Genomic DNA, 12,219 nt, shown 5'->3' with positions numbered 1-12,219 from the left:
TGCGACTGCACTTGAAGAAATGTTCCACATTGACTGACCTTCGTGTCTTAAAGTAATGATGGACTGTTATTTATTTTTCCTTATTTGAGCTGTTCTTGTCATAATATGGACTTGGTCTTTCACCAAATACCACCACTACCTTGTCACAACACAACTGATTGGCTCGAACGCATTAAGGAAAGAAATTCCACAAATTAACTTTTAACAAGGCACACCTGTTTATTTGAAATGCATTCCAGGTGACTACCTCATGAAGCTGGTTGAGAGAATGCCAAGAGTGTGCAAAGCTGTCATCAAGGCAAAGGGTGGCTACTTTTATGAACCTCAAATATAATCTTGATTTGTTTAACCATTTTTTGGTTACTACAGGATTCCATACGTGTTATTTCTTAGTTTTGACGTCACTATTATTCTACAATGTAGAAAATAGTCAAAATAAAGAAAAACCCTTGAATGAGTAGGTGTCCAAACTTTTGACTGGTACTGTGTATTCACTAGAAATCAAATACCTCCCACACATACACACAGCCTCACTTTCAGCCAGAGAACCGCACACGCTACACACGCGCGCTTCACGCACACACTACCCCCCCTTTCAAACACTTTGTGTAACAGCCACCCACTTCCTCGTAACCTTTTCTCTGGAGAAAGACTCAGCCCTGACGGTCGGGTCATTCCAAGAATCCCTGTTCTTTCGAAAAGTTGCCATTTATATAAAGCATAGTATTGTGTGTGTTGGGAGTGTGTGTATAATGCATAAAGCGTTGGGTAGAGAGGCTAGAGAAGAGAGGCTGATGTGTCAGAAATACACAGGTGGCCTCTTAACACGTCATACCCACCGGCCGCTGCCACAAAGTGCCCTAAACGGAACACATCTTGGCATCCTAAGCCAAATGACTCATCAGATCGCTGTGTGCTGTGGAACTGTATGTGGCAGAGAAGTACGACTTGATAACACAACTGACTCAAAATGTCTACAATTCCAAGCCACGTTTTAGTCGCTGAGACAGGCCCCCCCCCCCCAAAAAAAACAATCCTTCCCCTTCGTTCCGTTCTTTGCATTTCCACTGACGTGGTGGAAAAAGAGAGTAAAGAGAGTGAAAGAGAGAGGGGGGGGGATTGAGGATGAGACTTGTGTTCCCATCACAGATGGTTTGTAACGTTAGAAGTGTGACACGTTCGCCTGGGAGGGCTCGTACGCACTAGGAATGTAAGCTCTTAGAGGGAAGAATCAGCCTCCGACACTCCTCAGAGAGCAAGAGAGAGGGAAGGAGATAGAGGGCGAAGGAGAGAAAGAGGGAGAGGAAGAGAGGAGAGGGAGATGGGAAGAGAGAGAAAGAGGGTTGGAAAGTTGGAAAGAGAAAAACAGTGACTGCAAGAGAGAGACACACAAAGACAGAGAGAGACAGAGTGAGAGAAAGGGCCAACAAAATGTGTTGTGTAAACCACAACACTGCTTGGTGGCTCGCTGGGCCTTAAATTGAAGAGTCGTAAAGCAGTGGGCGCATGGCCACCATGCCAGCCCAGAGATGCCAGGAATAGCTCCTCTCCTTCTGTACTCATACTACCCACTACTGGGCTGGTGGCTCAGAGAGGCTTGCCACGTTTGGCTGGGACCGCCACAGTAAACAACGAGCCAGCCGCAAGCGTAACAAACCACAGACCTGGGTGGTACTCAACTCCGGCCGTTGTCGCCGACCCACAGCCAAAGACAACGCTCCCCCTGTGATTGACAGCGTAAGAAAACCAGAGATGTGGAGAGAAACCAAACCCCCACCCGCTCCGTTGGGACTGATAAGTGAGAGAAACCAGTCAATTTGATTGACAGCTCAACAAAAGTTGTGGTGTTATAGTGAGCCTGACTAACACCCCACTTCAGCCTCTCAAACTACGGACTCAGATCACACTTCCGGTGTCAACTTTTGACCTCTCGCGATGAGGGCGTAGAGAGACCAAGACACTTTAGTCGAACCCCCTACGGAACACTGACAGACTACAAAGCGATGTCAAGCTAATCTCCGAAGAGATTTTTAGAGGTCATTTCCTCGACAACCTACTTTACCTAAACAATGGTTTATGGCTTGGAATTGCAAAGTCAGCTGTCAGCTTATGACATCTGCTTTTCATGCATTATGCAGCTTAGCTTCAAGGTCAAGGATGGTTTAGTATGAAGATGCCTAGAAACTACTTTTCCAATAGAAATCCCTGATCACACTTTAAGGCGATGTCATGGCGACGTTAGCTAGTTAAGCTCATGCGCTCCTTCAATATAAGGTTGCTTTTGACTATATATATAGTTTTCTGTTTGTTGATTTCACGAGGTTGGAGTATTACCATGTTCAGCTACTTAAAAGTGCTGCACATAGAATGTATTTGTATTTTTGCATTGTAATTTAAGAAAATGTCCATAAATATATCTGCAGTTATAGTGGAAAGATATTGTTTCACAGTATTACTTACCCACCAGTGCTGCGATTGGCTGTGATATTCGCCTATTCATTTCTCCCGCCGGAGCGGCATTTGTTGTCAAGATGGGAAAACTGTTTTGACTGTGTGGCTGTGTTATCTAGATGAAATCAGGTCAAGCGGCCAATGTCGAAATCGCTTTGTCATTTCCTGGTTGCTAAAATTCGACACTGTTCGCTAAATGTCATTTTATGTGAGAAAACAAGTACTGGCTAGTGTAGGGAATTATTGTACCATCTAAATTTGTTTTGAACGCAGCCTGGTGCTGTTGCAATTCACCTACAGTGGCTTGGCATTTCTCCTATTTTGGTGCTTACAACGTGGAATTAAAATAGATTTTTGGGGGGTTTGTATCATTTGATTTACACAACATGCCTACCACTTCGAAGATGCACAAATATTTATTGTGAAATAAGACAAACTTGAGCGTGCATAGCTGTTCACCCCCCAAAGTCAATACTTTGTAGAGCCACCTCTTGCAGCAATTACAGCTGCAAGTCTCTTGGGGTATGTCTCTATAAGCTTGGCACATCTAGCCCCTGGGATTTTTGCCCATTCTTCAAGGCAAAACTGCTCCAGTTCCTTCAAGTTGGATGGGTTCCGCTGGTGTACAGCAATCTTTAAGTCATACCACAGATTCTCAATTGGATTGAGGTCTGGGCGTTGACTAGGTCATTCCAAGACATTTAAATGTTTCCCCTTAAACTAGTGTTGCTTTAGCAGTATGCTTAGGGTCATTGTCCTGATAGAAGGTTAACCTCTCAAATCTCTGGAAGACTGAAACAGGTTTCCCTCAATAATTTCCCTGTATTTAGCGTCATTCATTATTCCTTCTATTCTGACCAATTTCCCAGTCCCTGCCAATGAAAAACATCCCCACAGCATGATGCTGCCACCACGCTTCACTGTGAGGATGGGTGTTCTCAGGGTGATGAGAGGTGTTGGGTTTGCGCCAGATAGTGTTTTCCTTGATGGTCAAAAGGCTACATTTTAGTCTCATCTGACCAGAGTACCTTCTTCCATATGTTTGGGGAGTCTCCCACATGCCTCTTGGCGAACACCAAACTTGTTTGCAAATTTTTTTCTTTAAGCAATGGCTTTTTTCTGGCCAATCTTCCGTAAAGTACAGCTCTGTGGAATGTACGGCTTAAAGTGGTCCTATGGACAGATACTCCGATCTCTGTTGTGGAGCTTTGCAGCTCCTTCAGGGTTATCTTTGGTCTTTTTGTTGCCTCTAATTAATGCCCTCCTTGCCTGGTCTGTGAGTTTTGGTGGGTGGCCCTCTCTTGGCAGGTTTGTTGTGGTGCCATATTCTTAATTTTTTTAAATAATGTATTTAAAATGGTGCTCTGTGGGATGTTCAAAGTTTCGCATATTTTTTTTATAACCCTGTACTTCTCCACAACTTTGTCCCTGACCTGTTTAGAGAGCTCCTTGGTCTTCATTTACATTTACATTTAAGTCATTTAGCAGACGCTCTTATCCAGAGCGACTTACAAATTCATGGTGCCACTTGCTTGGTGTGCCCCTTGCTTAGTGGTGTTGCAGACTCTGGGGCCTTTCAGAACAGGTGTATATATACTGAGATCACGTGACACTTAAATAAATCCCACCTGTGTGCAATCTAACTAACATAAAAATTATGTTACTTCTGAAGGTAATTGGTTGCACCAGATCTTATTTAGGGGCTTCATAGCAAAGGGGGTGAAAACATATGCACACACCACTTTTCTGTTTTTTATTTTTTAGAATCTTTTGAAACAAGTCATTTTTCCCCCATTTCACTTCACCAATTTGGACTATTTTGTGTATGTCCATTACATGAATAATTAAAATTGATTTTGAGGTTGTAATGCAACAAAATAGGAAAAACGCCAATGGGGATGAATACTTTTGCAAGGCACTGTAACTTCCACACAGGGGATAAATGCTATGTGCAGCACCTTTTAAACATTGAATATAAATTGTGTCTTTAGAAATAGAGAAAATAAACTACCAAGGAATCATTTTTCACTTCTCTCATTGACTTCCCAAACCACAAACCCCGGTCTCGTCTGTCGAGTCTTCTTCGCGAAGCGTTCCCGGAAGTATTGCGATGTTGGGCCTCTGGGTTTATAAACCCTGGTCAAGTTCTCAGACGATCAAAGCATAGACACGCCAAAATTATGGCATTGAACGAAGCTTGGGGGCATAGAGAAACCAAAATGGCGGCCCAGCTCACCTTATTTTCTCCCTCGATGACAATGACGGGCACGGAGGTGGCAGGCCAGCGGTGCTTAGCAGGGAGAGGCTTGTCACAGTTCCACAGCACAATGATCTGAGACAGATGAGAGAGAGATGGGGGGGGGGGGTTGGGGAGAGAGATAGACAGACAGACGAGATAAAGAGAGGAGACAGTGATTGAGAAGATAGGAGGGGTAAAGGTGGAGAGAGAGAGGAGGAGAGGGAGACAGAGCAGGAGGAGAGAGATCTCATGAGATTCACAGCTATGACATTCTAAAATGACACTTCATTTGCATTTTTATTTATTAACCACACTACATTCCCCCATCGTACGTCTTTAACATTTCTCACTATCTAATTTGAAACTGACATTTCAATCCATCCAAACACCCCACAGTTAAATTGAATTGAGTGACAAAACGTCTGGTGAAGGGGATCCCTTTTCACCTTTTCAACAATAGCGCCTCGGACCATGTTTTACATGAGGGCTACAAGGGAACTGTGTGTTCTGTGCCCTTGTGACCGACTTCCCTAACATGTAATTATACCTCGAGCTAAGTTTAACGATCCACTTCACTTTGACACCCAGCCACATGCATGTTTAATGGAGGGACAACGCGAAACCCGGATGCGCGACTACACAGGGATACGGTGAGTCCCTTGCTTCTCTCACACACATGCTTTTGTTTTTCTCCAGCTGACATGGGCGATAACGTGTACGAGAGAGAGACGGGCAGAGCGATGGCTGGATGGATGATGGCTTGTAAAGGGATGAGCAACGCTCACAGCAATGTGTTGAATGGACAGTGCTAAGACACACACTGTCAGAGCAACGTGAGAATCCGTGCTTAGATGGATCTATTCCTGCTTTCCTCTGATGATGACAGAAGTTGGCAGGCAGATGGTGTCTCTGTCAACCTGCCAGCTGGGTGGGTGGGTGGGTGTGTGAGAGAGAGGGGAGAGTGTGTGCATGTTCGAGTGGGTTGTATGTATGTGTGTTTAGTGTGTTCCCGTTTGTGTTGCAGTGGGAGTGTGTTTACTCCTCTGTAAAACTGTGGAGCACACACACACACACACACACACACACAGCAGGAGGTCCACAATCTCTGCATGCATGTCTCTGCCAGAGCCGGCTCAAAAGGCTTTCTTGCTCCCAATTTTCTCTTCCCCGCCCTCTCCCTTTCATTCTCTCCCTCCCTCCCATTCATTATTTATATCCCTCTCTTCTCCACCTCCTCGTCCACTTCCCCGGGCCCCCTCAACATGGAAGTCTTAGTGGGCTGAGAGCGAGATGCTAGAAAATGTTGATCAATTTAATATGTACCTGGCTCTCCGCTTTGCACAGGGAGCCTGGAAGGTCAAATACAAAACACTTCTATAGACGGGAGGGTTGCACACCTCACAATACGTTGGGAAACATCTAAGAAGCATTAGGGTGGAGTGTGTGTAACACATAGTACATCGGGGGGGGGGGGGGGGGGGGGAGTTTAATCGGGGGGGGGACTTTGGTTTAATTTCCCCAGCCCTGGTTAAAACCAGCAAAGGGATCAATACTACTTGTACCTAGTTGGGCCACGGGGCTTTCAGACGGACACGCACGCACAGCCACACGCACGCACGCACAGCCACAGGCACGCACACAGAGAGAGAGATGGAGTTGGTACCATGGAGACAGATTCCCGATCGGTACATACCCACCTTTCTAATTCAATCCACAGCAGTTAACTCAGACGGTAGAGAGAGGTTGGGTCCTCTATTGGTGATGGAGAAGTGTCATTTTAAAAACTGGCTCGGCAAAAATGCTATGAAATCACTCACAGTTGGAGTAATATTGGGTTTCGGGAGAGTTTCGACAATTGAAGGGACACACAGGAATGTGCACACGCCAAACACACACACACACGTTTGTGGCTTCTTACCTGTGCACAGTACTGTGATTTGGCAACAGACACCAGCAGCTTGAGGATGGGCTGGGATTGGGAGACCAGGGGGGTGACTGCATGGATGACTGCCGTGAACTTGGGATGCGGTTTTATTCCTGGAACATAACACAGATCAAATCGTACAGTATCACCGGTAAGGTTTGACACCGACAGTACAGACAAACATACTATTTGTTACAGTTGGAGGGCTGGAACACAGACAAACAGAAAGTAAGATATTGACGTCACTCTGTCTTGTATGACCGAACAAAGAGACACAAATATTGGTGATTCTCAGAAGTTCAGCGTCCTCTAGGGACATTTATTTTGATATCTCCAAATCCATCAGTTTGTTCAAAGTCATTATCCTCAGTCTCCTCAATTACCGCAGGCATAGCAAAAATCTCCTCCCCAAAAAAAGACAAAACATTAGGGAGAAATCACTCTAAACTAGACCTAAATTGTGCCTTCTCTGTATTTATTCACATTGTAGTCATTGGTGGTCAAGGCTTTAGTATTTATTTATAGACCATGCTTACATAACCCGTTGATTATGACCTCATTGTTTACGAGATGAAAGGAGACTTCTTATTAAATGACTGATCCCACTGGGCGTGCGAGTCGCACCCACAACACAAATCATTTTTGATGACCTACGGTAAACAAACGAGAGTTCGAGTTATTGGCTCCTCGTAATAACAGATTGGATTCAGTGTCATTGCGACATAGATGGAACGCAGGAGACTCTGTCTTGTTCAAGGCATCCAACACTCCACCCTCCACCTGGTCTCTTTAAAAACGGCCACATGCTTAAAATTGTCAGCTCTGTGACAAACAAATAAAACTCGCCGCGGGGTAATCCATGCTTGTCGCTGCGCGATTGTTTTAATATCTGCGCCTCGCACCGAGGTGCTCGATCAAAAGGGTTGTGAATTGAGGGAGCCGACTTCATCGACGAGATGAAGATGGATTTACATGGAGGAAAAGAGCACCCTATCTTTTGAGCGTGGCCAATAGGGTTCTGGTCAGTAGTGCACTGTATTAGGGTACGAGCAGCCATTTGGGACACATAAAAGGCCTTTGAGGTCACAGATTGTTACAGGGGCACAGTTTGTGTTGGTGAACCGGCGCAGTGGTATATGGCGTGTTCGCCGAGTGGAACGAACATCTGACTGACTGACCGTTTGGCGTGTCAGTGGGCCTAATGCGAGCATCAATCAAGGGTACTTTGAGTAATGGTGTTTTATAGCCGCTGTAACAAGTCAATTGATAAGGTGGCACAGCGTGTCAGCTACATAGTTGTTTAAGACTGTCACGGCTGGCGGTCAAGGTTCTGGAAACAACGGTTTCTCATTTCAAGGATGTTTGAAGGGGAGCTAGTAGCTAGTATATATTATAGGATAAGAGCGATGTTTAAGAAGACACAAGGTCTCTACCCATAACAAAGACTGTGTGTACGTAGTACGTCCTACTTGACCGAACACATAATGAGTTGATATATTCTAGTGAGGCAACTTTGAGCAAGGTAACTTTCCATGTGTAGCCCTAATATATCTATAGCTCAAGAAGTCTTGGGTAAAGGACTGCTGTTGCACAGACACTGAACGACTAGTTCTACCATGCAATGAATGCGATGGAGGTGGCGAGTTCTTCCTAGCCAATGTGTTTCTGCTTGTGCGTGCCCTTTGGGGTCCAGACCGGGTAACTGTAAAAGGACTGTGACAACTGCTGGTGTGAAAAGGCCGCATAAATACATTTGATTGATTGGTGGATTGAGAGGAGTACTCACCTAGGGTGGCGTAGTAGAAGGGGAAGTCTCCCAGGTGGGCAGAGTACTGTGGCAGGGCGAAGAGCCCCCCGGGGTGGCTGTTCCACATCAAGGTGCTCCTGGACTCCTGCTGCAGCACCCGGTCCTGGATGATCTGAGGGCAAGAGCGGATGGTTGGAGGTTAAACCAACAAAACATCCATATATAGACACTAAACACCAGTCACTCAAAACCGATAACCCTAGTGTCTATATTATTAATTAATGTGGTGGTGGTAGATGTGTCCAGTAGAGTGAAACATTCAGAATGTTTCAGATAGCTGTATAATGCAGTAAACCAGGCCTATCCAACCCTGTTCCTGGAGGGCGACAGTCCTGTAGGTTCACACTCCAATCCTAATCTCGCGCACCGGATTCTAAGAATTAGCTGGTTGATCAACTGAATCAGGTTAGTTACAACTGGGGTTGGATTGAACATCTACAGGAAGCTACTGTAGCTCTCCGGGAACAGGGTTGGAGAGCCCTGTAGTCGACTGATCCTGTTCAGTAAACTACAGACGGCGACAGGGTAATGTCAACCGCATTACTTGATTTCTATTTGCAATGCTCTGAAAACGGTTTCAGCCACCTAATACTGCGAGACGTCGAACAGGAGCCAATACATCTGTAACGCAGTACGTGTGCGGACGCCCGTCAGTCATTCAAATAGAAGCTATGCCCAAAAAAAATACTTCACACACCCGAACAAACCAGTTATGCTTTAGTGAAACACCAGTCACTCCAATGAGGAGTCCATTCATTCCCCACACAAATAGACCAGTCACTCTCATCCAAACACCAATACTGGACCGGCCATTTTCCCCTGTTGCTTTCTCTGCGGGGGGATGCAATTTGCTTCTGCTGTGTTATTGAGGCACGCAAGAAAGAGATATTACCACTGTGCCCTTGAGCAAGGGCTAAATTGCTTTCCGTAAAACAGATAGGTTTGCAGCCGTGTTTTACGGCTCTCTATTGAATCCTGTGGTGGTGGACTAGGTGGCGGGGTGACTTGGCCGTTGGCTTGGCAACAATGTGAAAAGTCTCGGGTGGTTGTAGATAGAAAGCGACAGAAGCGACTCGAGACGGGAAGTAATAATACCGCTGGAGGGGTCTTTGTTTGTTTGTTAGGATCCCCGTAAGCTTTTGCAGTAGCAGCAGCTACTCTTCCTGGGGTCCACAAAAAACACGACAGGTAACAAGAAACACTGATAGTCAATGACAGTCACACAAATGTTAAATACAACGATATACAAACATTACGACAAAAAGTGTGTGTTTTAAAGGGTGTCCCCTCACAGACCCCACCGTTCCATGAGATGTTGTTTAATCCGTTTTTTTTTTTTAAAGGTCACTTTGCTTTTTGCTTGAGTAATTGGAGATCCATGCAATCACGGCTGTGTACAATAGTGTAATAATATTGACAAAGCGCTAAAAATGAATCTGCGAAGGCGGCGATAAAGGGGGGGAGAAAAGAAACGACAGAGGCAGTTTTCCCGCTGCTACGGCTCCTCGGGGCAGTCAATAAGAATTTACCTCGACCCAACAGATTAACTTCTGTTGTGTCAGAGAAATCCTTAAGCTTCTCAATAAAATGCAGTCACCAACTTAAAACTGGGGCCTTAACACCTTATGGGGGGGGGGGGGGGGGGGGCTTTTTCTCTGACACAATGTAGCCTCCCAACAGCTGCAATTAGCAAATTAGGAGGATGATACATGGAAACACACTAATTCCGTTTAACAGATGCGTTTAATAGGTGTGCCGGGATGTGGCGGGAACAGGGAAGGCTCCATTGGCTTTGTGATTGGTCGAAACAATCTCAACGTCCTGACAGGAAACGCAACTTGATTGGTTGGGCTTGTGCTCTCGCTTGTTTACTCACTCGCCAAATGAGCCGCCCGCCACACACAGACGCTGGTTTGTGTGTGAAGTCCGGAGAGGATGACAGGGAGTGAGTGTATGTGAGGAGATTAAATCTGTCGAGAGAGATGTGTGTGTGTGTGTGTGTGTGTGTGTGTGTGTGTGTGTATATCGGCCTAGATCTGCAGCTGAGAGCGAGACACCGCCGAATGAATAAACCATGGCACTCGTTATCATCTCGGGGCTGCCAAGGCAACGCCATTTACATATGTCACCCCCCGTTTCCCCCCTCTAACCCCCCCACCAAATCTCTCTTACTCGTTTAGCTCTGGCTCACCCGTTTAGCCCTCATTTCTTTCTTGAACACATTCGCCACATAAAACAACACGGCTAAGTCACCGGGCTGTGCCGTGTTACAATCCCCCCTCAGCACAGTTAGGTCTGGGTACCACCGCCAAGCCGGGGCCCAGACACTGAGACGTGTGTGTGTGTGTGTGTGTGAGATAGCAGCGAACCCAGGTTGAGACTAGTAGAGATAAAAGGTGATTGGCGGGACAGACTAGAGATATCCACCAGGTTGGTGGGAGGCTAGCATGAATCCCCAGAATGGAGATATGGATGTGAGGCAAGAGGTTTGTTTAGCGCCAAGGCTGTGTAGAAAGTGGATACATTTGAGATTGGTGCAATGCCATTGCGTAATACTGTGCCCTATGAGCATTGAAAAGACATTAGGGCTGTCCGACGATTTATTTTTTCTCCCATATATACAGACTCATCCTATGTGTTTTAATCAAATAATCTATATGCACGGAGCTTGTTTGATGCTTTAAGCTCACTGTTTGATGAAATAATTAGGACACACGAATGACTAGAGGGAGTCCGACCGCAATTGATTTGATTTTGCCGGGCCGGGCTCAGACTTGCTGCGCTGTGTTAAAAAAAAAAATGACAGCGAGTGACTGTGTGACTAGCACCCGTTGTCTCCCTCTCCTCCCTGCTCCAGCGATCACTACAGAATATTGTGTTTTTCGTGCTTTCCGCATTGCTGAAGCTGCAACATAATTAGAGCCATTTCTGACTGAAAAGTTCTCCTACTGAAATCCCTCATTTGTTTACGAAAAACATTCCCTATTTCCTCAACCCTTGCTCTCTTTACATGACACATGTATGCATCACATGCACTCCTAACAGCAAAATGGATGCAGAGGACGTAACAAATAAACTCGAAAATGTAGGAATGTTTACTGGTTGCTCAGGAGGTTAAGTCAGACGTGTGGAATAAATTTGACTAGTTGTGGAAAATACTGGATAAAAAAAGAGCAAGCGTTGTGTGCGCCAAACAGGTGCTGTTATATTATTGAAAATACTTTGTTTTTGTTGAAAATATGTATTTTTAACATATTGTGCTCAGAGTGGAAAGGGGGATCCATTTGAAACTATAGTGTGAGGGGTCTGTGTGCAAGGCTGGCTGGCATAAGGTAAGTCTAGCATGAGACAGAGACTTGGGAATAAACCGAGAGATTGCAGTGAGGCTAGTGTGACATTGGAACTCTGGACGAGAGAGATATTGATAGCTGAGGTGACGGAGAAAGAAAGCAGCGCTTGACATTCGCTTTTTTAGACACTTGTCCTTTTCCAAGTAGGACAGATTTTTTACTTGTCCGAAAGCTCAGGTCACTTGTCTCCCCCCCCAAAATGGGTCAAAAAGGTGACAAAATTGTGTTGTATGCTGCAAGAAACCACTTCACAAAATAACCACTTTAAATCACTGGTATTGACAATGGAAGGTTGCTGCTCTCTGATCCCTTGTATTATATCTCCTTCCGTTAACCCCCCCCCAAAGTATAATACTGCACTGATAGGCTACTGTATAAAACATGAGGTCCGTCAACCCTCCATCTGGAGCTACTGGGTTTGCAAGCTTTTTATCCAGCCCTGCTCAAA

General features: G+C 45.4%; 1 protein-coding gene across 1 annotated transcript in view; it reads right to left on the bottom strand.

Annotated features, from left to right (window-relative positions):
* The window catches only part of LOC139558790 (exostosin-1b-like), a 112,316-nt gene that overhangs the window by 16,288 nt on the left and 83,809 nt on the right, over positions 1-12,219 (bottom strand). Inside the window, exons 5-7 of the mRNA XM_071374221.1 lie at positions 8,401-8,533; positions 6,609-6,727; positions 4,688-4,783 (exon numbers count right to left, since the gene is read on the bottom strand). Coding sequence (XP_071230322.1) covers positions 4,688-4,783; positions 6,609-6,727; positions 8,401-8,533 — 348 coding nt within the window. The remainder of the gene's footprint in view (positions 1-4,687; positions 4,784-6,608; positions 6,728-8,400; positions 8,534-12,219) is intronic.

Source organism: Salvelinus alpinus, chromosome 29 (genome assembly GCF_045679555.1).
Source record: "Salvelinus alpinus chromosome 29, SLU_Salpinus.1, whole genome shotgun sequence".
NCBI lineage: Eukaryota > Metazoa > Chordata > Actinopteri > Salmoniformes > Salmonidae > Salvelinus > Salvelinus alpinus.
This window is presented reverse-complemented; position numbering and strand designations above follow the sequence as displayed.